Source organism: Diadema antillarum, unplaced genomic scaffold (genome assembly GCF_040938485.1).
Source record: "Diadema antillarum isolate AM-2024a unplaced genomic scaffold, OU_Dant_1.0 scf00000224, whole genome shotgun sequence".
Taxonomy (NCBI): Eukaryota; Metazoa; Echinodermata; class Echinoidea; order Diadematoida; family Diadematidae; genus Diadema; species Diadema antillarum.
Window position 1 is genome coordinate 170,768 of NW_027271113.1, and position 25,092 is coordinate 195,859.

A 25,092-nucleotide genomic window follows, 5' to 3' on the forward strand; every position below is an offset into this window, starting at 1 on the left:
TCCTGGGGGTAGCTATCCGGGGGGTAGTTCTCCGGGGGGTAGTTATCCAGGGGGTAGTTCTCCGGGGGGGGGGGGGTAGTTAACTGGGGGGGGGGGGGGGTAGTTTTCCGGGGGGTAGTTATCCAGGGGGTAGTTATCCGGATGGTAGTTATCTGGGGGGGGGGGGTAGTTATCCGGGGGTAGTCATCCAGGGGGTAGTTACCCAGGGGGTAGTTATCCGGGGGTTAGATGTCCTAGGGGTAATTGCCCTTGGGGGTAGTTGCCCTAGGAGGGTAGATGACCGGGTGGTATAGTTGTCCTAGGGGGTAATGGCCCTGGAGGGTGATTGCCCTAGGAGGGTAGTTGTCCGGGGGGTAGTTGCCCTAGGGGGGAATAGACCGGGGGGGGGGGGGGAGGGGGGAGTAATTATCCGGGTGGTAGTTATCCGGAGGGTAGTTGCCCAGGGGGTAAGTGCCCGGATACGCGTGCGTAGTGCAATGGATGCGCGCGTATACGAGTTGTTTAACGGGCTTCCATTGAAAATGTACGCGTTCGGTAATAGGATACTGTTCGGTAATAGGATACCTGCCTATACTTAGTACATACGTAGGATACATGTGTAGTACACGAGCAGCTACAGGGTTAGGAGCGAGCACGTAAGTGCTATCTAGCTCATAAGAAAAGCTAGTTCAGTGGCTGCATTCTAGCTGTCGCCGGTATAAGCTAGCAGCAGAAGCCGTTTAGGACACAAGGTGTATTTTAGACACAGGGCCTACGTCTCACAAAAGTATCGGAACTGTTTAGATATCTACTGTAGAACTCTGCAGTAGGTAGACCTCTAGACCTCTATTTAAAGTCTGATTTAAACCTACATAGATCTACCTCCATACAGACACACTTTTAAGGTAAGTTATCCATATCTGTGATCCGAATCTGATAGACCTGTATTTGGCTAGAATCCTGAAATTTCCACGGTTCAGAGGGTATCTTGGGAGCACTTTTTTAGGACTCTAGGCGTAGGACTAATGTTAGTCTAGATCTCTAACGTTAGCTCTATCTAAAGATGTAACATGTTAGATCTACAAACGAAGATGGGTGTGCAAAATTTCAAGCACGGCGTCCCCCGTCCTGCTTCTAGTTCTAGCACGAGTTAGCAGGTACCGACTGTTCGAGAGTCGAGACTATAACTAAGGTACAAAAGCACAAGTAAAAGTCTAAAAAGACAGCTGTGTTCTTAGTTCTAAGCAAGATAGATTCAATAAGTAAAAATCTACGAAAATTATATGTAACAAAGTTCACGTACCTCCTTTTTTTAGGAAGATACCTCACTGAAGTGCCTACGGATCATGCAGAATTCATGCTTTGAACCGCGGCGATGTGTATAGCAACAGCGAATCAGCGCAGGTCCGGATCGTTCGTTCCTTGCGTAAGGTCATAATTTCGGTCCCCGAATTTCGCCGTCAGATCGGGTTCTGGTGGTCAGAAAAGGGTCTCAAAACATCTATCCATCGTTCTAGAGACGTTTTCACCTTCTGAAATGTAATCATTCATTTTCCTAGAGACTTAAGCTTTCCAGAAATGCATGATTCATCTTATTTATGAATATCGAGCTATTTTTCTCGTTCATTGTACTTTAACATGGAATGTTGGGTGGTGCGTGTTGAGTTGTCTACGCGTCAACGTATGAATCTGTGCCATACATATTTCATAGGATATGTATTTAGTTAGCTGGAGAGAGAGAAAAAGGAAAAAGTCAGAGTTTGAAAGAGATTAATATACCGTCTATCTGAAAGTTGAAGTCTGAGGATGTTTGGATGCTCTTGATTTTTTAAGTTTAATTAATCATGTCAGCATGAGGTTTGTAATTTTCCTGTGGTGTCTAAAAGGCATGATCTACAGCACTATTGATTATGATTATCTTCATTATAAAGCAGATTTTCTCAAACCTGTGGTCATCAAGTAGTCACATTGTTTTATCCGATTCTCTCCTATTTTGTTCCTCCCATCATGGTTACTTTCTTCAGTGAATTTATAAGGCTTTTGTGATAATGACACACATATATATACACACACACACACGAACATACGTGCAAAATTGTTATTGTCTGTGTTTATTGTTTAAAGGGGATGGCTAGTAACTGATCAGTTGGAATCAGTGGGAATGCTGGAGGATGATCGTTCCAATAAATATATCTATTGTTGTGTGAAAATTATTTGCTTCAGAATGGTCTGATATTCAAGTAATGTGCAGTTTAATGTTTCCAGGTTAGCGTGCCTGGTCAGTGACGGGGCATTAATCTGCACATTACTTGAATATGAGACCGTTCTGAAGCAAATAATTTTCACACAACAGTAGATACATAATGTACTCTTAAATGAATCCCACAAGGATTAAGACAATCATCCCTCAGCATTCCCACTGATTCCCATTGATTGGTTACTAGCCATCCCCTTTAATCTAACTTTGCATTGTTTCAAAAGGCCAAACTTTGATTTCCTTAAAAATATATCTATTTATTATTTCACCTGTTTTCGAGCACGAAATAATGCAATTTACACGCGACAAGAGCAAGAGAAATGAAAGCATTAAAGGCATTTTTATCATTGTTTTGCAGATGAAACAAAAACCCATCTTTAGTGCTTCAAAATATAGATATGAAATGTAAGTTAGGGATAGAAACAACCAGTGTGAAAATGTCACATATAATCAATGTTAAGTGTTAGATATTCAAAATGTGAACGACAGTTATAATACAGTTGTAGAATAACCCGTCTGAAGTTATGATTTAGGGAGAAAAAATAATGAAATCTCATAATATCTTGAGCTTTATTGCGAAGTTTTTTATACGGTAGGATGTTTTTTGATAAAACTGACTTACACATACGTATTAAATGTGATAAACTTGAAACGTTTTTAAATCACTGCTCCCAATCGTAAACACTAGGCACTACCTCTAAAGTGACTAGAATAAGCCTTCAGTGAAATGGATTAATAAAACAACACAATACGGTTCATTATCCTCTGTTTCCAGTAACACCAATGCGGAAACTAATCAAATTGTAGAGTTGACGAAACATTAACATTATTACATAAGAGCATAGAGCAAAAGGCAAAGAAGACATCCCCCCCCCATCCATTCACTTTTCTGAACTAAAGTTATGGTGTAAATAAGAGATAATACACTGTAGTAATAATAATATCAAACACTCCCCTCTTTCCCTTTTCTCTATCCTACTTTTGTCTCAATAGAGGCCGTTTCTCAGTTCAGTGTGCTTTATTCTTACAGTAACGTGGTAACTGTAACTTGACAGTGTGTACATGTGCTGCAGTTTACAAAGCAAAGTGAGAAGTAGAATGATATTTCGCGATGTTTCGGTAAAGATTAATGTTGTTCAGCTGTGTTTATGTGACACTTAGTGTCTTTTAAATGGTTTCATGTACATGCATAATTTTCAATGTGCATTAATTAACGAAAGTGTATGATCAGGTGCCGTGACTATCCAGACATAAAGTAGCACAAGGATCATGAAGTGAGTTTATTGTGTTTCCTACGACATGTTGGATGCAACTCGCTCAGCCAAAGTATTTAAATTTTGCAGTCAGCCACTGGCGCCTCCTTGTCCGGCCAGCGTATCCGGGGGAAACTCATTGCCTTGGACGTCAATTGTGTTCACGTCCACACTATGAACTCTGTTCCTCTTCCCGCGTAAGATGAGATCGCGCAGGGCGTGCCGGAAATGGGAATTTCTGGCCGCATAGATGAAGGGGTTAATGCACGAGTTAGCAAAGGCAAGGACAACGAGGGCCTGGTACAGTGGGCTGTTGAGGAAAGACGCCGGCAGGATTCCCATCATGTAGCAAAAGTAGAGAATCTGGTCCGGTAGCCAGCAAATGATGAACGTGATGATCACGATAAAAAACATCTCGATGACACGCCTGCGCGCTTGTAGCAGGGAGAGTGCGGGGCGGTTGGCTTCTTTACGGTCCGACGAGAGTGACCCGGCTTGCCTCCGCAATGTCCTTATCGTGCGCACTTGAGTGAAAAGCATGATCGCCATTGGTAGGATGAATTCCACCAGGAAGAAGCTCAAACCAATGAACCTCTGGAAAGCAATAGTTGGGTATTGCACGACGCACTCGTGTCCCTCTGGCTCGGGAAATGATATGTAAAGGCTTTGTGTGTTTATCACTATCGCCCCGACCCAGCACGACATCAATAGATATCGCGATCGTTTGTTTGAGAATATCGACCTGTAGTGGACGGCGTAGACGACGGCGACGTAGCGCTCGCAGGCAATTAGCGTCAGCGTGAACACCGAGGCGATGATCGACGACCACATCGTGAACCAGGAAAAGATAATCCTGCAGTACAGCTCTCCGCCGATGGTATTCGGCACCGTCGTCGCCACCGGGTAGGGGAACTGGTGGATGGAAGTTATGAGGTCGGCCACGGCGAGGCCGACGATAAAGACGTTGGTGCAGCTCTTCATTCGTTTCCGATTCACGTAGACGCAGATGACGAGTAGATTGCCAAGCACGCCAAGGATAGCGAGGATGAGCTGGATGATCGTCCTCCAGGTCCACTCTAACGGTGCCACCACCCAGTCGACGTCGGCATCGTTGTCTGCGTAGTGAAGGCTGTCATTCGTCACGTTTTCCATGATGAAAATCTCACTCTCTCACAACTCATCGGCACTGTAGATGGAAACAAAAAAAGCGTGGTTATAGACTCTCAGTATGATAATGTTACCACTTCGGAAAAATAATTGAGCTGCAATATCCCACATGCTATACCAGTATCTTTAATATTATGCAAATATGACGCTATGAGAAATACGGTTGAAAATAATGCCACTTGCTTCGAAATGGTGATCCGTCTCGATTGACTGAATTGAAAAAGTTAGTTTAAAATTAAACCGCACCAATGTTTTGACGTTCTGAATCAACGTTAATGTTACATATTATTGTGTCTACCTCTCCGGGAAAACGACTCCTGTGGATTACGCAATACTCCTGGTATCTCGAGAAACGCATCTTTGTCGTGTAATCGATATCTTTGAGGTGCTAGTTCTTGCATGCAATAGCAATGGACTCCATGAAAACTGGCCATGAAGTTCATTCATGTGATCATGTAAGAGATATCCCTCTCCGTGAAAGGTGTTTACCGGCATGCCCTCCTCGTGGTAAATTCAGCCATGTCCTCGTACGTTCTACAAGTACTTAAAACGATCGTGCTTTGAATTTTGTTTTTGAGTTGTTGTGTTGTTGTTGTTGTTGTTTTGTTGTTGTTGTTGTTGTTGTTGTTGTTGTTTTTTTTTTTTTGGGGGGGGGGGGGGGGCCTTGGGGACTGGCAAGTATCAGTCGGTGCCAAGTTCAAGATAGCCAGCAAATCTGGTGCATGATACAAATAAACACATGAACTATTACCGCTCCAAAGAAATCGGTTTCTTCTCCACGCCATATACAGGGTGCCATGTGTGACAAAAGCGTGTGTGGTCAGAGCTGACGCAGACAGCGAGCCATATGTGTTCAATATGATCAGGACAAATCAATGGCAATATTCTAAACACGACCTACATACTCCGCTAAATGTGGGATGATATCATACACATGGCCTGTTTCCGCGACTCCTAACAATTACTGCCAAATGGTTCATAAAATTCTCATCCGTGGCAACGCTCGTGACGATTTTTTTTTTCACATGTGTAAAAGACAAAATTAAGTAATTGATATGTTTTTATGTATGATTATATGTATTTGTTTGAAATCATTTTTCTTAAAATGATAACAAAGTATCATTGTTGTATTTCAGAAATTTGATACAGGAATTGAATTTATGTCTTCATTTTTTATACATGGTCTGTCGATGAGATGATGTTAGATTGCAATTTTGTGTTGAAGTAATTAATGATTGATTTGTGTATATAAAGGTAATACTTCAGAAGGTTATTATGTTACACAACATATATATCATGTCACATTATGCCATTTGGACATTTATTATAATGTGTGTTCTGTTGGTATATTAGCTCCTGATGAAGGCCTGATGACAGGCCGAAAGCTCTATCAAAAGTGAGAACAAGATCGAGAGCAACGTCAGCTTCAAGTCTATTTTTTTTCACTATACAATGATATGTATATGTATATCTATCAATCAATCTATCTATCTATCTATCTATCTATCTATCTATCTATATATACATATATATATATAAACATACCCACACACACGCATATACATATATATATATATATATAAACATACCCACACACACGCATATATATATATATATATATATATATATATATATAATGCATTTTACTTACGTTACATAATAGTCTCGATGCGCTGTACTGTCATAAGCACTTTTGATAGTCAAACGTATGTAATAAATATAACAATAATTACATCTATAGATTTTATTTCCTTTGCAACACATTTCTCGAAGACAGGTGCAATAAATTATGGTTTCAAATATTAAGGATCTATTGAGGGCAAACGGTTTTGGCACGATGGGAAAGCCGTTTAAAAAAAAAAAAGGCCACGGGACAGGATTTTCAGGTATTTATTGGCTTTCCAACGACTGATATTTTTCTATTCAATTTTTCAGTGAGGCTTAAAATCTCTCGAGCTTGTTGCGTCTACTCCACAGGTCAATCAACTAGTTTTCCTTTAGCAAGAAATACTCTCCGAAGACGTTTTCAGCCTCAAGACCTGAACGTTCAGATCTCCAATGCCATCTCAGCCAACTAATGCTGCATGGTTTGAACCTGCTTGATTTTCTCTGAAGTATTTGTAGACCCTTCTTTTTTTTTGTTTCTACGAGGCAACGACAAGTTAAATCCCGTTCCCGCTATACACACCCATCGCCAGCGCTCGAGGGTTCGAGAATAATTGTTGGTGTTGAGCCCTTTAGCGAACCGTGTTTTGTTTTACCTTGAGTGTCTCGATCGACTAAAGAAAAAAACAACAACAGCAATGTGGCAGCTATTTGGAAAAAGAAAATGCGTCCCGGTTATTCAAGCTAACTCGAGGGAATGAAAAATCCAATAAGTGGAACATCGGCAGAATCAGCGAGGTTTTCATTCCATTTCCCTTCCTTACCTTACATGGTAATCATGATATAGAATTGGGGAGCTGGAAGGAATATCACACGTGGGGGAATATCTAAGCCTTTATCGCATTTGTTGGTCTCATTCTTCTCACGAAAACTGGACGAAGCTTTCAGAAGTATGCTCAACATGTCCAAGGAAGACATTGCGACGGAAACAATTTAAGTGTATCACTTTCCCCTTTGTTGTCGTCACATAAATTGCAAGTCTCCGCGTTGTCAAAATGTGAGATCACTGTTGATTAAATTGATGTGATTAAATCCATGCAGAACGACTGCGAATATCTATTTTTTTTATCATTTCCTTCTGTATAGAAGAATGGTCGGATTGAAAGGCAAGGTATGCAAGTCGTTTATCTGTATATCACATAGCATGCAAATGTCAGTACATTAAAACTGTTCTGCTTGTCAGAGAAATCGTTCCACATTAGCTACGCGAGTGTTGATTTCAGCAAATTATAGTTAAGATCAAAGATATTTTCCAGTTTCTTTTCAAATAACAGCAAGAAAAAGAAACTAATCAGTTTTAGGGTTGCATAAGATTAATGACATTTCTGTGAAGTTAAGGCTGTCATGAAATTTTTGGCTGTCCCACCCACCTTTATCAGGTCATGTTGTAGAATGATGTTGTTAAAATGTATAGGTTGTCAATTACTAGAGCAGAATATCATAAAATATCAATAGTGGCAGCAAGATCAAGACAAATATATTGGCATAGCGGCGGTATATGAGATGTGTACTGAAGTATTCAGAAGTCGATAATTACAAATTAATATTGATAACAATCGAAAGGAAAATGTTTGGTGCGAAAAGCAGAAAAGCATGCAGACGGTTGGAGGGTTAAGGCCTTCACATTTGTTGGAGTATAGTTGTACAATGTACCTTCATCATGCCATTGTGTCATTGGGTAATGTCATCATTATTTGTACGTGACCTGTTATACCAAGATATATGCTTGTGGGGTTCCAAGAAAATGGCTCTCTATAGGGTCCCTGCGGCATTTTTTTCTTCTTTTTTTTTAAAGTAAAACATGGGAATCAGTCTCTTTTTACCTAATTCAGTGTAATTTGAGCATACTGAATACGCAAAATGCGGTTCCTAAGCAAAATTCATTGATTCTGACTATCTAATTTGCTTATAACAGAATGGCTGCTGAATAACCGCAGAAAGAGCAATTTGAGAGATTTTCTGATAAACCTGTAAAATCAGTTAATGCTGAATAAATACATATAGAGTCTTTATAAATATAGAAGGAAATGCACCATGTTATGGATGAAAATATCTGAGTTGCTAAACATTTTATATCAATTCATGAATATAACGTTAAGTATCCAAATATGCACATAATCAACTTGACCATTCGAAACCTAATTTCTAGGATTCTTCTCTTTCTTTCTTTTTTTTCGTTTTGAAAGGACACTTTTTTTATTCATGAAATGTCATGATGCAAGTCTATATAGTGAAAATGGTGCACATTGATATGCAGGATTATTGCGAAAACATTGATAAATGGCTTTAAAAAAGTTTTAAAAATCTGGCCGCATAGCGAAGAAACTTTTATTTTCCTGAAATATAAGTTAACTGAAAGCGGAACCATTGCTTTACAGTATCTATTCAGTGAACAGAGGTGTACATCCAAAGCCAACTTCTTGGACAGTGGCGGATTCAGAGCGGGCGCACCGGGCACGAGCCCCCTCTATATTTTTTGTTAAAACAAAAGAAATAAAAAAGAAACAATGGGGGGAGGGTGCGTGCGCCCCCCTTAAATTGTGTAAAAGCGCTCCACTTTACGGAATTCCTGGATCCGCCCCTGTTAGAGGTGCCCAAAGTTATACTCCCACCCTCATGGTCCTGCATTTTACCAACACAAATACAGCAGCTGTTCTACAGCTTACATGATTTTAGGCATGTTAGATAGTCGTTCCGGTTGTACAGCAAGGCCAATTTTGTATTCATGTAATCTCATGTGAAAAAAAAAAGAGAGATAAAGTGAAAAGGGTGAACCTTCCAAGCAGCCCAGTAAATTTAAAGGTTACCCCCACTCCCAAGGCAATCTAAGAAATGTCATGATGAAATGCTCTACAATATCTATGCAGTGGAAAGGCAGCATGCGAAAGGCAACCATGAGTAGTGCCTAAGGTTACCCCACTCCCATGGCAGAAACTTGAAAAGTAATCCCAGTCGCACATCAAAGACACATTCAACTGTTCAATGATTCTAGTGAGAATTAATTAAATTGATAGAGGAAGCATTGCTCTACATATCTATTTAGTCATTAGAATGCAAATTCAAAGGCAGCCCATTTGGAGGTGCCCAAATTCAACCCTATGCCCTCGTGGCCCCTTACAAAACATGCATTTCACCAAAGCAAATACAGTTGTCCCAAACTTACATGACTTTAAATCTCTTTCCTTCCTAATTTGATTTCATGTCAGTTGACCTTGGTTTCTTTGATTTTTGTTTCATATATCTGTTTGTAGCTTCATTAATTCATTATTCATTCTCTTATCTCTTATGTATTTTCTGAGGGTCCCATATTTTGCAAGTTCTGCTTTTTAGTGAGACCCTCCATTTCCATTTCCATTTCCATCCTTGTAATATGCATTATGTATATACCTTAAAAATGAATTTATGTTGTTACTCGTAATCATATATATTTTGTTATGTTTTTTGAAATTATTACAAATATGTTCTGTTAATGCGTTGTATATAATTTTCCCAGTTCATTTAATGGAAATGAAAAATAAAGTTGAATTAAATAGTTGTCCCAAATGTACAACAAAAATAATTCTATTTTAACGAAAAGTCATGGAAATGATAGAAGAGGAGAGTTATACAGTAGGTGGCCTATACCCACGTACATATTGAAAAGGGTGTACGATTACAGGCAAACCCTTGGGAAGTGCACTAACTTATTCCACTCCCACGTCAATATCAAAAATACGCAGCATAAACACTGTATCACGTGAATACATAATCATAATGTTCCATGGGGACACGCCTTGAAAAAAATCGTTCCGGCAGTATGGAGTAGACACTTTCATTTCCATGAAATTTAATCAAATTGATAGAAGATATATTGTTCTACAATATCTATGCAGTAAAAAGAGTGCATATTCAAAGGGGAAGTACCCAAAATTTACTTGTCTTCGTACCCCGAGGCAATAAACAGAATATGCAGCATAACTAAAGCGAATACAGGTTCCATGGGTACAACTACAAGTGCCTCTAAAAGGTCGTTTCGGTCACATAGCAAAGACACTGTTAGTTTTTGTAGAGGAGACATTACAATACATAGGTAGCGAAAAGATTGTACATTCAATGCAACCCTTTGGGAGGTGCTGAATGTCATCCCTACCTCAAGGTCATTTACAAACAGGTATTATACCAACAAGTAACCAACGCAAATGTAGTTGTTCTATTTCCGAAAGCTTATGTTCGTTTAAAAGGTCGTTAAGGCCTTTACAGCAAAGACAGTTTTACTTTCATGATGAGTCATGGAAATGATAGAGGAGGGACGGTTCTACAATTATGATGTTGTAAAGAGGGCATATTAAAAGGCAAAACGTTTGGGAATTGTCCAAAGTTGCCACACTCCCACGGCAATTTGCACTATATATAACCGGAATAAGGTTATATTACATTTCTGGTATGCCTTCAAAAAGCTGTTCCGGTCGCTGAGCAAAGAAAGTTTGATTCTCATGAAATGTAATTGATCTGATAGAAAAGATATTTCTCTACAATATCTATATAGTGAAAAGTGCGAACATCCAAAGACAACCCCTTGGGAGGCGCACAAATTTCCCTCTACCTTCACCTTCCCCTTTACAAAACATGGTATCAAACAAAATCAAATGAAGCTGTTCTCAGCATACACGCCTTTAAAAGATTGATCCGGTCTTACAGCAAGGACACTTTTTTCCCCTTGAAATGACATGAAGATGATAGGAGAGACATTGTTCTACAATAATCAATATAGCTAAAAGAGTGCACATTCAAAGACATCCCTTTGGGAGGTGCCCAAAATTACCACATCTTCATGGGGAATATAGAAAACAACCATGCAGTATACATACCAACGTGAATTTTGTTTTTCCAAGCGTACATGCTTCTAAAAAGTTGTTCCGACCGTATGGCAAGGACGCTTTCGCTTTTAAGAAATGTTATGGAGTTGATAGACGAGAAATCGTTCTACAATATCTTTATAGTGAAAACGGTGTGTATTCAAAGCCAACCTCATGGGAGATTTCCAAAGTACCCCCACCCCTACAGTCCCGTAAAAACAAAGTTAGAAAAAAAATGCATCACAACCGACGCGAATATTGTTCCAAGCGTATTATGCTTTAAAAGCAGTCCTTAAGAACGTAAATCAAAGACATTTTGATCTTCATGAAATATTATGGGGTTTATAGAGGGGATGTAATAAAGAGAGACACCATAATAGATTACTATTGCTATTAGAGCAACTGCTATAGTATGCAGCATGTGGTTACTTGTTCTCATTTTATCACACACATAAATATATGTGAGAAGAATTGTTTGTACCCCCGAGTATCACTAGTCATTCTCTCTTTCTTCCACCTCCCTGGTTTACCCTTACTTTCGGTCTTTATTATGCCCGGGCTCCTCATCCTGTTCCCCACACTAGGCTTTTGTTGGGACCTACACTCAACAAGCTTTGCTTTTTAGTAGGTTCCATCGTATTTCTCTTTGCATCCTTTACTTTGATTGAAAATGATACATCGACCGCTATGTATTATGTTTGTATTCCTATTTATTTATGTATATATCCAAGCTGGACATTATATAGATGATGACTGGCGGGGGAGGGAACATACCGAATGTTCCACCCGAAGGGTTTGAAATGCTATTGAGGGAGGTTATAAGTCCCGAAACGAAGTCGAGGGACATATAGCCTCCCGAAATAGCATTTCAAACCCTGAGGGTGGAAGGTTTGGTACATGTTCCCGGCAAAAAAAAAAAATCATCATCTGTTATATTATATGGGTTAGTCAAATACGTCAACGTCAACCGCCAAAGATCGTAGAGATTCAACCGATCTTTGCAACCACCAGCATGCAGCACAACGCACTCGATCGCTCGCTCGCGCAGAGCCAAATTCACGTGTGCGCGCGGTCCTATAGGCCTTCTGTCTTTGTTACGTGAATGTTTTCCCATGGGAGAACATTACCAAGAATGTTCGCCCATGGGCGAACATAACGAATGTATCTCCATCACGTGACTCTGTTTAGCTAATCACTAACCGGTATTTGACTAACCCATTTAATATTCTGTATTATTATATTTTGTTATATATCATGTATTTTCCATCGAGAAATACGAAAATAAAATTGAAATTGAAAAAAAAATGAAAAAAAGATTACTATTTCCCATGGCTGTCAGGCTGGATAATAAAGTAAACTTTTTCATAAAAACTTCGTTTATTGACATACAAGATCCACTAAGGTTCAAGAACATGGGGAGTGAGATGATACTTTAAGGATGCGCTATTCATCTCTAAACTTTCAAATGTTAAGTCACGGATGATAGTAAGCGCTGGTACTCCACGGCACCGAGAAGCAAGCGGCGGGCAAACCGTTTCCGTCGTTGCCAATGGCAACAGTGCATCCCTTTCCTGTCAACATTTTTGCTCCAGCGTTGACTGGTACTTTGTTTTTTATTACTATCTCAGTGACGCCACTGTATATTTCATTGGGCTGCTTATGTAGCTGGAAGGTCGCAATTTGACACGATACATATTGCATTCTTAAAATCAAATTTGTTTTGATAGTTTCAAGGGCTTGTGGAGACGTACTGACCCTGAGCGAATTAGTTTTCAGTGAATGCGTTTCCTGAATCCTTGCCATTGACTTTCATGTTCAGGTACGGGGTAGGCAAGGGTGGAAGACTGATAAGAGCGTGGAGGGGAAGGGAGCATATTACTTGACCCTTTTGAAGAAATTGATTTTGAAGAATTGTCTATGTCTGACTACAGATATAGACATGAACATGAGATATTGTTATTGTTCGCTACTTGTGTATCATTCCACTAAAGGCAGGTAAAATCTATATATCTTTTATACATGCTGTTGAAAAAATGTGAAGATAAAGTTTTGATTGAATTAAATTGAATTGAATTAGGAGTGTCCATCATACTCGTATTGCGTTAAAAGTGGAACAATTTTACCGATTTGAAATAAAGTATTTACAGTGCGCGAGGATCAAGATGTGAAAGTAGAGAAAAGAGCGGAATAGTATTCACACTGTCAATTGAATAGTATTCACACTGTCAATTGAATAGTATTCACACTGTCAATTAAGCAGCACTTGGACATTGTTCCTTGCGAGCAAAGAAGATAGTGGTTTAATGCATAATAATACTACTAATATTTCTGACAAGCATTATGCCCTTCAAAGGAATACTTTATGAGGACATAACAGGCACCATCATGTGTTGTAAAGGAGTCATTTTCTCTTCCTTGTAAATGCAGCCTTTATGATGGTCCACTAAACTGACCAAAACCTTGGACAATAAAATAACTGTTGAAATCTATACCATTGCCCACCGCTTTTACCTCCTTGTCAATGCATCGTATACATTCTTCTTTTTTGTCTATATAGATACCTTTGACGTATCGTATGCATTATTCTTTTTTGTTTAATATGAATATCTGTTGTTGTTGCAGACGGTATTGGTCTCTGTACTATCTTGCGATATCTCGTAAATAGCCGCCTGCATTTTTCAACATCAAGGGTAAGTGGACGTAATTAATCATAAATTCATACTGTCGTCCGATAATATCACATTATTATTACGGTCTTCCTGTCACGGCAGGTATAAAAGGGAAAAATCTGTGTGCATATCGTGTTCTGTAACCAATGAAATAAATCATTTGTGAATGGGAATACTGTATACAGCCAATGGCGAGACTCATCAGATACATCACTTGAGCATCTCTCGACGGTTACACAGTGAACTCGCGGGCGCAATAGGGGGAAATCGGCGAGACACTCACTGGAATGAGCATCGCACTCTCAGCTTCAGGTTAATGATCGACAGCTGCCGACATTAGAGCCCTTAACAAAACGATGAACACCCCTTCTTGACCACGACCGCCTTGGGTTTGTTCAGCTGCCAAACTTGCCAGCATCCGAGATAGCTTCAAATATTGATTGGTGCATGTTCGCTACAGGGTCATTGAGCCGTACGTGAACATCCACGTGATAGTACTATTTGTCACGCCTCACAGTTCTATTGTTTTGTTTTGAACAGCCACTGGAATGTTAACCCATGATATACCGATACGGAACCCCATCCGCAGAGGGTAGCAGACGGAGCAGTCATTAGTTAGTACCCTCGCTGAGATTAAACATCAGCCATCAGCATGATTTATTATCATGTTGTAACACACATAAATGTCAGATGTCCACGTCGTGGTTTTTAGCAATCGAATTTGTCATGCTCTCATCATGAATAATCGGGATGACAAGATGTTACTCTTTGAAATTATGAAATATCACGAATTGTATTAAGGAAGTTCTTAAATCACAAAGGCGGGAAAGCCGAAACATTCAAAATGTTTAAATTTCAGATTTATCATGGGGCTGAATCCCAGACCCTGACCTTCAGACATTCAACATATAATTCGAGTCACATTTATTAAATCCCGCTTTCGCATAATTATTATAAATGACATAAAGGGAACAATTTTATTGAAATTTCGAACGTAAATACGGAGAATGACTGACATTTAAAGGATGTAATGAATCTCCGCTATGCCGAGGTCTTTGGAATCGCCGATATCACTTCGCTACACCCGGTTCCTCGTTATAACCGCATGCACTAAAATCAAAGCATAATTTTGTATTATACTTTTAATAATAAAATTTCTATTGCAGACTTTGCGTTGTTATTACACAAGTATATGGATCATTATCATTTAAAAGATATAAAGTTGAATCATTTGTGAGTTAATACAAAAAATAAGAGAAGAAAAGAAGAAGGGGTTGAAAACGCGTTTTTTCATTTTCTTTCGAAAATCTCTTCCCATGTGTTGTACTTGCGTTCTTGAAAAGTGCACGGCAGGGTCGTATTCGTGATTATTTTTATACCTATATCTCTTCCTCGTGTACTTAACCATTCTGAAAGGATGGATATATCCGTTTGTGAAATGCAATATAAAATGTTCATGAACAAAATCAAATTGTAACGAATGCGTTTCCCTTTTTTTCTGAACATGCTGAACATGGGCGCAATTAGTAAAGTAACATGCATCATTCAACATTTTACGCTGTTGGCGCCCAGCAGGACTGTGATGATTTCATGACTTATTTCGGCTGTTCGGATATTTTACGCTGTCGGTATACCAAGCGGCATTGCGTTGAATTATTTCGTCTGTAAACTCTCATGACTATGTCTGAGCCAGGAGAGGTTGAAAATATGTTCTCTATTTGTTTCCGGAGGATGACATGTTACAGTGAATCAAATTTCTTTTTTTCTTCTCTGCGGAGCGGATAAACTAGTTGTAAAATCATTCGACTTGGGTTCCGTCGGGTTTATGGACGTGCCCATAAAAGACTTACATCAAAAGATTACTATGCCAGCAATGGTATCATTAACTGAATGACTTTTGTAATTTTGTCTAGATATAATACTAAAACATTGACAAAGAGCTAACAACAGAGCACTGAAATGATGAAGCACGGTCTTTTTTCAAAAATGATATAGGGCCTAGGTTAAAAGTTGTAACTAGTGCAATAACGGTTAGCAGAGTTCATATAATACAATACTCGGGCCAGGTGAAGTTGTTTGGAACCAGTTTCCATGGCGATGAAATAGTAAGACATCACACTTGCTTTGGTATACTCTATAGCAAGGTAACTTCCTTCTCTGCGAATCCGGAAATGTCATAGGACCGAATGGCAGTAAGATGATTCTACTGTTCTTCAACATCAGCTCACATCCTCACACAGAGACCAGCGGCTGAACTCAAGCGAAAGATCTTGATGTAAGTGACAAAGGATGATATAGAAATGATGCACAGGACAGAGTGGATCGGTGAGAATTGGATGCGCCAGATTAAAGGGATGATACAGTTTCGGTTGTGATGGGGTTTGAGGTTTCCATCATTATTTGATGATGATTTGGGGGGGGGGGAGATTATGACGAACTTCTCATGAAATATGAAAGAGCATAATTATAATTCTAAGAGGGATTCAAAGATTACTTGATGAAAATTGATTTTGAAATGGCTGAGATGTCTACAAACAAAGCAATTCTAATAAAGGGTGGGACCCACCTTTCATAAGGTTCGCTTTGTTTTACTTTGTTTTTTGACATCTCAGCCATTTCAAGCCCGATTTTCATCAAATAAACTTTGAACTCCTCTTAGGATTGTGTGCTTTCTAATATGTTTTTTTTTTCTCATAAAGTGTATTGTAAGTATCTCCCAAAAAGTTAAAAGCTGAATTTTCACCTCAACCAATACTATATCATACCATCCTTTTAACTTTTGGAACTGTTTAAACCTACGAGCGCAGCGAGTTGCTTTTAGACTGTTACCAAAGTTAAACTTGAGCATCGTACCAATTCTCACCTCTCCATGAAATAGGCCTGTGCATCATTCGTCTTTATAAAATGGACCCGTAAATATATGAAATTCAACATTTTCCCTACAACTCTATACAAGGCATGAGGCATGCGTTCGGATTTTACCAGACGCCATGGCTCAGTGTTGATCAGTAAAAATCGATGCATGAAAATTGACCAATCAGATCGTAGAGATTCTAACGCCCATCTTGTGATACGCAATGACATTTTACAAGCTGCAATATCACCCTGTGCTCCAGGACTTCTTGCTTACAATCTCTTCACCATTCTGCCTTCATCACATCGCCTATTACTCGTCACGATATTCTGTCAGTGCTGTCGTGTTCATTACTCCTGCATCGTAATGCGACGTAAATGCGAGGTCTAACGAAGAAATCACGGGGTGCCGAATGATGTTTCTATTTTCAGCAAAGTATTCCGTCCTCCCAGTTTGACTTTGGGTTGTCGATAGTGAGCTGTGACTTTACTGAGCCGTTCACACAAAATCGCGGCATTAAACTTCTTAATATGGCATCGCGATCACAGTACCGATTCAAATTTATACGCAAATGGACGCATTAGTAGTAAAGAACAACAATCTAAATGAATTAAAAAATAACAACACTTCATTTTGTTTGAAGGATGGGTGACCGAATTACGATTGTGAGACTGAACTGATTTATCCCGTTTTAGGTTCAAAAGCAAACCGCAAAACTAGTGAGATTTCTTTTGTCATTATGACAAAACAGTACTGTGTCAAGATTCAAGCATGCACAGTGTTTTTCCCCGTTATGAGTGCTGAGTCTGCTGTAACGGGTACAGGCAAGATCAATTTTTGATCTTAAGTGAATCTAAATAAGATAACATTATGTTGACAAGTCTATTGCAGCATATTGTTTGCGGGTTTCCCGGGCGGTAAATCGTTTAGATGGTTTCACCATACGCCATGTATTCTTTCTTGAATGTGATTGTGGTCCTGAAAAGGACCTACTCAGTCTCGACTTTTCGGTAACCATTATTATTCTTGCCGTCCTTGGGAGAATCGTCGAGATAGAGTAGATAATTTACAGTATACCACACTCATATCAAAGAAAGGATGCACTGTGAAATCAACTATCACTAAAGCCTACTGTGGGCCGAGTTGGTGTGTTAATACATATTATCAGTACATGGTCGCTACACTCAGTATACGCCTGTATGTAGGTCATTCTAAAAAGGTTTATTTTGTCACTACTCATAATTGCATCACATGTATACTACAATTGTACAATGGTGCCTGGTACTCACCACCCTCTTTCGTGTTGCTGGGAAAGCTGAGTTGTAATCGACAAAGTGAAACCGGCAAACGCCCATTTCAATTGCTCTTGGATCTTGTTTTTTCTTAGAGTCGCAACGACCTTTACACTTCGCGAAAGTCTTGTCGAAGACATAAAACTGTCTAGTCAATTATATTATCAAGATTAATTTTGGGCCAATTTGAACACCAGAAAAAAAAATGGAATATGATATATAAATATATATATATATATATATATATATATATATATATATATATATATATATATAGTAGAGAGAGAGAGAGACTTTTAATACCTCCTCCTGTCAATACACAATCTTATGGTTCACAAGCCTTTCAGTCAGCATAGCATCAACTCTGGAACAGTTTACCTGAATCCATAAAACAAACAGACTCGGTAGACAAATTTTAATCTATGTTAAAAACTTATTTGTTTATTGGGCAGTTTTATTACTCCTGTCTTACCGTCTCTGAAACTGTACCTTCTTCTTTCTTTCTTTCTTTCTTTCTTTCTTTCTTCTTCTTCCTTTTCATTTTTTTTTTCGTAGCGCTTCCAGACATATCATGTGATAGTGCACTATATAAATGTTGTGAATTATTATTATTATTATCATTATTGTTATTGTTACATATATATATAAATATATATATATATATATATATATATATATATATATATATATGAGACCACGGAATTCTTTATGTATCAAAGTTTAGAGGGAGTTTCGTAAAAGACATCATCATCTTCTCATAAAATCAACACCTACGAATTTCCCTGCGTATGTCGTATTACAAAATGTTATAGGAGCACCCTTACATTCTGAAGTATAGATAAACTCAGCGAGAGATTCAACAAAATCGGCAGTTTATTTGACTGAGACACCAGAACAATAATCCATTAACATACATTGCCAATTAAAAGGTTTTAAAATTTCAGCAACTTAACCGAACGATGAAACTACATGTATGAACAAGAAAAGGGATGAAATTATTAGTTCTTTTGCTGTATTAACAATGAAAATGCATTTGTATACAAAAGTCGGAACGCAAATACAGATAGAGCAGACACAGCACCAAACCAATACTGTGTCTGAAATATGATGAGATAACAAAACCATGTTTGTTCGTTTGATTGAATATACCTAGAAGTTTTATCCAGCCGTCTATTCGCATCACATGGTGTATCCCTCTTTCAGTTTCTATCAGTGGTATGTATTAGCCCTTTTCATCAGAAGGCTGGGTTGAAGTGGGTATTTTCTTTCGCATCTGGACATGTGCCACACATATTAAAATCATGTGATGAGATATGTAATTTATCTTTTCATTTTTTTTTTTACTTCGACTGTTTCGACCAGGGTGAATGATAATGTGAAATCATACTGATAAACATTTGAGAGAGCAAAGCACCTCAAACAGGAACAAGGTCAGTCGGATACTAGATATTCTCTATAGAATGACATTTCTGATGTGTATGAATGAATATTAATGAAATGATACATAATTTAGGCGTCTAAAAGGCACACACAAAGGCATACACACACACGCTCACACACGCACACATACACTCACACATATATCTATATCTATATCATTATATATATATATATATACATATATATATATACAAAGTAGTGGCAGCCGGGAGCTCAAATCCATGAACATGGCGGGAATGGTATCTAACTTTGTACAACCGAATATCTATAGACGTGACACCACTGGACATCGCTGTATTTGCATTAGCTCGTTTTATGAGCTTTCGAGCCTTCGGCCCTTCGTCAGATTTAGTGTAATACAGTAGGAGCGACAATGAGTATAGAATCAGAGCTGCGTGCATATACAACATAATACCGGAGGTCTATATACTGTATTATTGTGCACATTATGATATAATGTACAGTATTTATGAATGGGTAACAGTGATGGTAATGGGAAGGATGCTATTACATAAATGCTATAAGGAAATATTGACTTAGAAGAGAAGAACATATAGGGAAATGCAAATAATAACGAAACTTACTGGCTCCTGAGCAGCAGCTGCGCCTGGGTGAGTGCTTTATATATAGGTGTGAAGGGTGTTTGATTAGGTAGGGAAAGGAAAAGGGAGTATCATCATTATCATTATCATTAATTATATTTATTATTATTATAATTATTATCATTAATATCATTATTATTATCATTATCATCACCATCGTTATTAGCATCATCATTATTATCATTATTATTGTTATTAGTAGTAGTAGCAGTAGTAGTAGTAGCAGCAGCAGCAGCAGCAACAGTAGCAGTAGTAGTAGTAGTAGTAGTAGCAGCAGCAGTAATAGTAGTATTAGCAGCAGCAGTAGCAGTAGTAGTAGTTGTTTCCGGCGCCGTTATCGTCATTTCACTTTGGTTTCATCTTCCCGATCATTCACTTGATATTTGGGGGAAGGGAGAGAAAATGGGGAGCATACAGCTTGATGTGTTGGATGGCATTCGGAAGGTATCATGGAGTCACCTCGTCTCTAGAGGACACTCATCAACACACATCTCGGAAGACGACTCAAGATGGAAAACTATAATGATGAAGTGGTGTTCGGTTACGGGAGGCCAATATGTGACAACGAGAAAAAGAAGAAGAAAAAGAAAAAGAAGAATAGATGGCACATATCTGGTGCATTCAGACATACCACTTATCACATTGAACACGATACCCACTATTTCAAATGCGTGAGAGAGTGGGGTTGTCTGTCAGGTTGGTGTGGTTGCCATTGACAACGATTTTCTAATTTCTTGATCTAGGACATCACTCAAATCCCCCCTCCCTCTCTTTATCTCTCTATCTCTCTCTCAGCCTTGTAAGTATATCGTTTGGCACCACTTCGTGTGAATCAAAATTACTATACGTAATACATGGAGCATGTAGAGTGTGCCATAAATGTATCGTCTCGAGCGCTTTTAGTGCAGACCCTAAATATATTTTCGTACATACTGTATAAAGTCTGTTTATACGTTTGTGTTTATGATTGCATGTACTCGTGTGTTTAGTTGTGTGGGTTTTTTTTTCATATTCTTACAAAAACAGACAGAGAATGAGAGAGAGGGGGTGGAGAGAGAGAAATATGCAAGTGCGCGTTTATTGATCAAAAGATCATGAACAGAAAATGACAGACGAATTGTCGGGTACATTACTGAGAATGTCATGCAAAGTATACGGAATTAGGAAAGGCATAAAAAGAAATGCTCATATTTCGAATGATCGGGGAATACATGTTATACTTTCAGACATGAAACACGATGACTGCGAATTTCCCGATGGACGGCGTAGACTTTGTCAATTTTGTCATCATAAGCTTATTAACTCCTCGTTAACTGTGTTTGCAAGGTGGCTCCGTTTCTCCGTAATGACGGGTAGACATCCAGCTCTTGAGTAGGTTGATGGCTCGAAAGTGGCATGACAGTTGCTTTTCTTCCCACCCTCGGTGAGTTTCTGCGCGTGCTTGTGTGTGTGTGTGTGTGTGTGTGTGTGTGTGTGTGTGTGTGTGTGTGTGTGTGTGTGTATGCATGATATTATATGCATAATATATAGGTAAAACGGAAAGTAGGTATTATTAGACCGAAATGAAAGCTGAAACCAGAGTCAACACTTTGTGCAACCAGGAATCGATAGTTAAAGAGTAGGCAACATTTGGTCGTCTTCCCATGGCTTGTATGTGTAGAAATGAGGACTTCCACTAAAGACAGAAAAAAAAATGAGGCTCAGGGGAAAAAGTAAAGACAGAGAAAGAAACAAAAGAGTAGGACATACAGACGGGGAGAGAGAGAGAGAAAAGAGGTATCTGGGAATGCGTTTGGTGAGGCATTATTTTACCCTATTTAGCAGAAGTCTGTTTAACCAATAATGACACTATTAGTATTAGAGATGAATACGAAGGACAAGATGTAATTTCCGTATTAGTACAACAACAATCATACCATAAGCAGACCGAAATTAGTAAAATAATCATAATAATAATAATGATAAAAACGATGATGATGATGATGATGATGATGATGATGGTGGTGGTGGTGGTGGTGGTGGTATGGGGGTGATGATGATATATGGAATTTAAGAGGCGCAGAGTCCATCTAATAGTAAAATGCTCACAACTCAGGCAAAATATTAATTACTTTAGTGCACAAACAAAAAGGACAAAGTATATACGTGTATCTCTCACCTTTACACCACACTAACCTTGATTAAAAAAAGAAAGGTTTCAAACGAGAAATTATCACAATAATATCTTCTCTTTTAGTTTATTTTTTTTTCAATTACAATTACATTTCAATTCAAAGTTTGTAACACGATTTTAGTACCGTGCTTTATGGCCTCGTTTGGAATTCAGCCCATCATTTTCAAGTATTATAGCTGCATTCTGTCACACTGGAATATGTATTAAAATGACTTCAAAATACTGCCTTACTTTTATTGACGATAGGTTGTGTGGACACGTGCCAACAATCTTAAATTCGCCTCATGCGCGCAGAAAATCCGCCAACCTTTTTAAGTCTTGTAGATAGCTGCTTGCCTGCTGAAGTCTGGTAAGAACATTGATTTTTATATTCTCATAAGGAATAAATAGTGCAAATAAATAATAATGGTAAAGTGAATGAAAAATGACATGAAACAGCTGTAGAATAATTCTCGTACACATGCCAACTTTCATAACTGCGTTTGTCATATTTATGTCAAAGTAGTGACACCCAAGCTCAAAAAATATACAACATTATGACATCATAGCCAGGAGAAGGATTATAATTCTTTTCGACTAACCTCAGCGACGGTACGTCACAAATGGGTCACGTCATGATCAGCGTTCAACAGATGTTGTACATTCTGTTTTATGTTTTGTTATATAATTCTGTATCACTTTTTATTTGTCCTGCAACGCATTTCATGAATATGGCACATTACAGATTTGTGTGGCATTTAACCATGATTTCCGTACCTTCAGTTCATTTAGAAAACTTGCCTAATGTGTGTTTGTGTGTGCGCGCGCGCGTGTGTGTGTGTGTGTGTGTATGTGTGAGCGTGCTCTCTAAAAAAAATCGAGTGAAAATTTTCACTCTAAAAAGAGTGAATACAAAAAAGAGTGAATTTCGAGTTAAATTGGAGTGAATTTTGAGTGAAAATGCTCATTTTCACTCATTTTGGAGTGACGTCAGGGATCACTCCAAAATCTTCGAGTGATCCCTGACGTCACTCCAAAATGAGTGAAAATGAGCATTTTCACTCACTGTCAGGCGCAAGTAAGCGTAAACAAATACGTAAAGTTTAAGACAACGAGAAAATCCACTTTTTTGTTTTGCTGCATTTTATATGTTCCGTCAAAAATTAGCATTCAGCTCAACATGAAATGTAAAGAATGGTCAAGTTGATACATCTCCATCTTTACACTTTGGGTTTATTGTATTGTTATTGATATTATCTAAAGCAGCAGCAGCAGTGAATTGAATCCATGCATATTACTTGATATCTCAAAATGAAATCATTGTCCACAAAATTGCAAAGTGACTTTCAGCTAAAACGCAGTAGCGATGAAATATTAATTTGTTTACAAAAACTGCAGCCTTCACCGCATCTTCTTGTGCTGCTGATACAGGTAAAATAGGATGTCTATATATGGGCATATTCAGTGACAATCCATTACACGGTATTAGATTTCAGTATAGGGGGAGGGGGAGGAGAAAAATATGAACCCTGTTCGAAAATGGGGGAAATAGAGAAAGGCGATAATAGAGAGAGAGAAAAAAAAGTGAAACCGGGGTCATTTTTCCAACTCGAAACGCACCGCCCAAGGTGTTTCGATTTCTACGCTCTCTATGCTGCGTGAACGTCTCATGTCTTGACTGTGTTACACGTACCCTTGGGCGAAACGCACTTTGGCATATGAAATTCACAACAATGAAAAGAGACGTTTCAAGCAATGCCTTTGGACTATCGTGGACATCATGCATAAAGACATCCTAAACAACTACTAGTAGTCGCCATATCATAGAAATCTTCCACGACGCGGTTCAACGAACTTAACTGCGATGATGAGAAAGCTCCGCGGAATTGGAAGAGAGTTTGTTTAGTCGTCGCCATTTCAATGGGAATACTAAACACAATTTAGTTCTGTGTTTTTCCTTCCTAGCACTCTCGATTTGATACGATTTGATACAATCAAGAGTATATAGGGCCTACAGCAGAAGAAAGAGCTGATCTTATCATTCTAGGCTGCCTAACAAAAAGGCTATTTTGTTAACAGGAAATGGGACCGAAGAGCCGTGTTAAAAGGCACGAATTAGTAACTGTTCGGATGTTTCGCGTTGGGGAAAACTGATAAGAGTTTACACACTATATGTCCATCATAGGCCTTGTTTAAACGTTTTGCCATATTTCCGTTTCAATTTCTTATTTGAGGGCAAATCTAAGGAACCTTTTAGGTATTATCAGTTCATATCATCATTGGCGAATAGCTGTTCAAGGGGAAGATATATACATTCTATTTGTGCTTTTCCCCCAAGGGCTTGGTTCTATAGTAAATTAAACGTCTTTTCATGTTTTTTTCTGTTTTGCTCATTCACCTTCCATACCAGAGATTTCCTTTAATATTTTGGTGCTGATATCAAGTGAATAGGGGTTAGTCTTTCCGATTGGCTATCAAATTTTTTCACACCATAACATCCCTACTGGAAAGAACACAGTGTCCCACAGTGGTTCGCAGTGTGTTCACAGTGTGTTCATATGGACGACTATGTGAAAACGCTCGAATTTAACAGTGTGAAGATAATCTCACACTGTGTTGTGGTTTTCACAGAGTGTTCACATAGCAATGCTTTGTTTCACACTGTGAATTGACGAGTCACATTGTGTTCACACTGTTAAAACGCTCGAATCTAACAGTGTGAAGAGATTTCACACTGTGTTCACAATGTGTTCACACTGTGGTTCCCACATTGTGGAACAGTGTTTTTTTTCCAGCAGGAATATTTCGGGGAAGACTACTTCGGAGAACGTAATGACATGGATCATTATGATGTTTAATCGATGGATTGTTATGTTTTCTCTTCTTACGTTGGTTGAATTAAGATATCAAAACTGAAGATCTCTATT

At 38.6% G+C, this 25,092-nt stretch overlaps 1 protein-coding gene across 1 annotated transcript in view; it reads right to left on the reverse strand.

The window, feature by feature from the left end:
- Positions 1–3,579: 3,579 nt before the first annotated feature.
- Positions 3,580–25,092, reverse strand: part of LOC139724625 (galanin receptor 2a-like) — a 53,903-nt gene continuing 32,390 nt past the window's right edge. Inside the window, exon 2 of the mRNA XM_071635757.1 lies at positions 3,580–4,675. Within this exon, the coding sequence (XP_071491858.1) occupies positions 3,580–4,641 (1,062 nt within the window). The 5' untranslated portion in view covers positions 4,642–4,675. The remainder of the gene's footprint in view (positions 4,676–25,092) is intronic.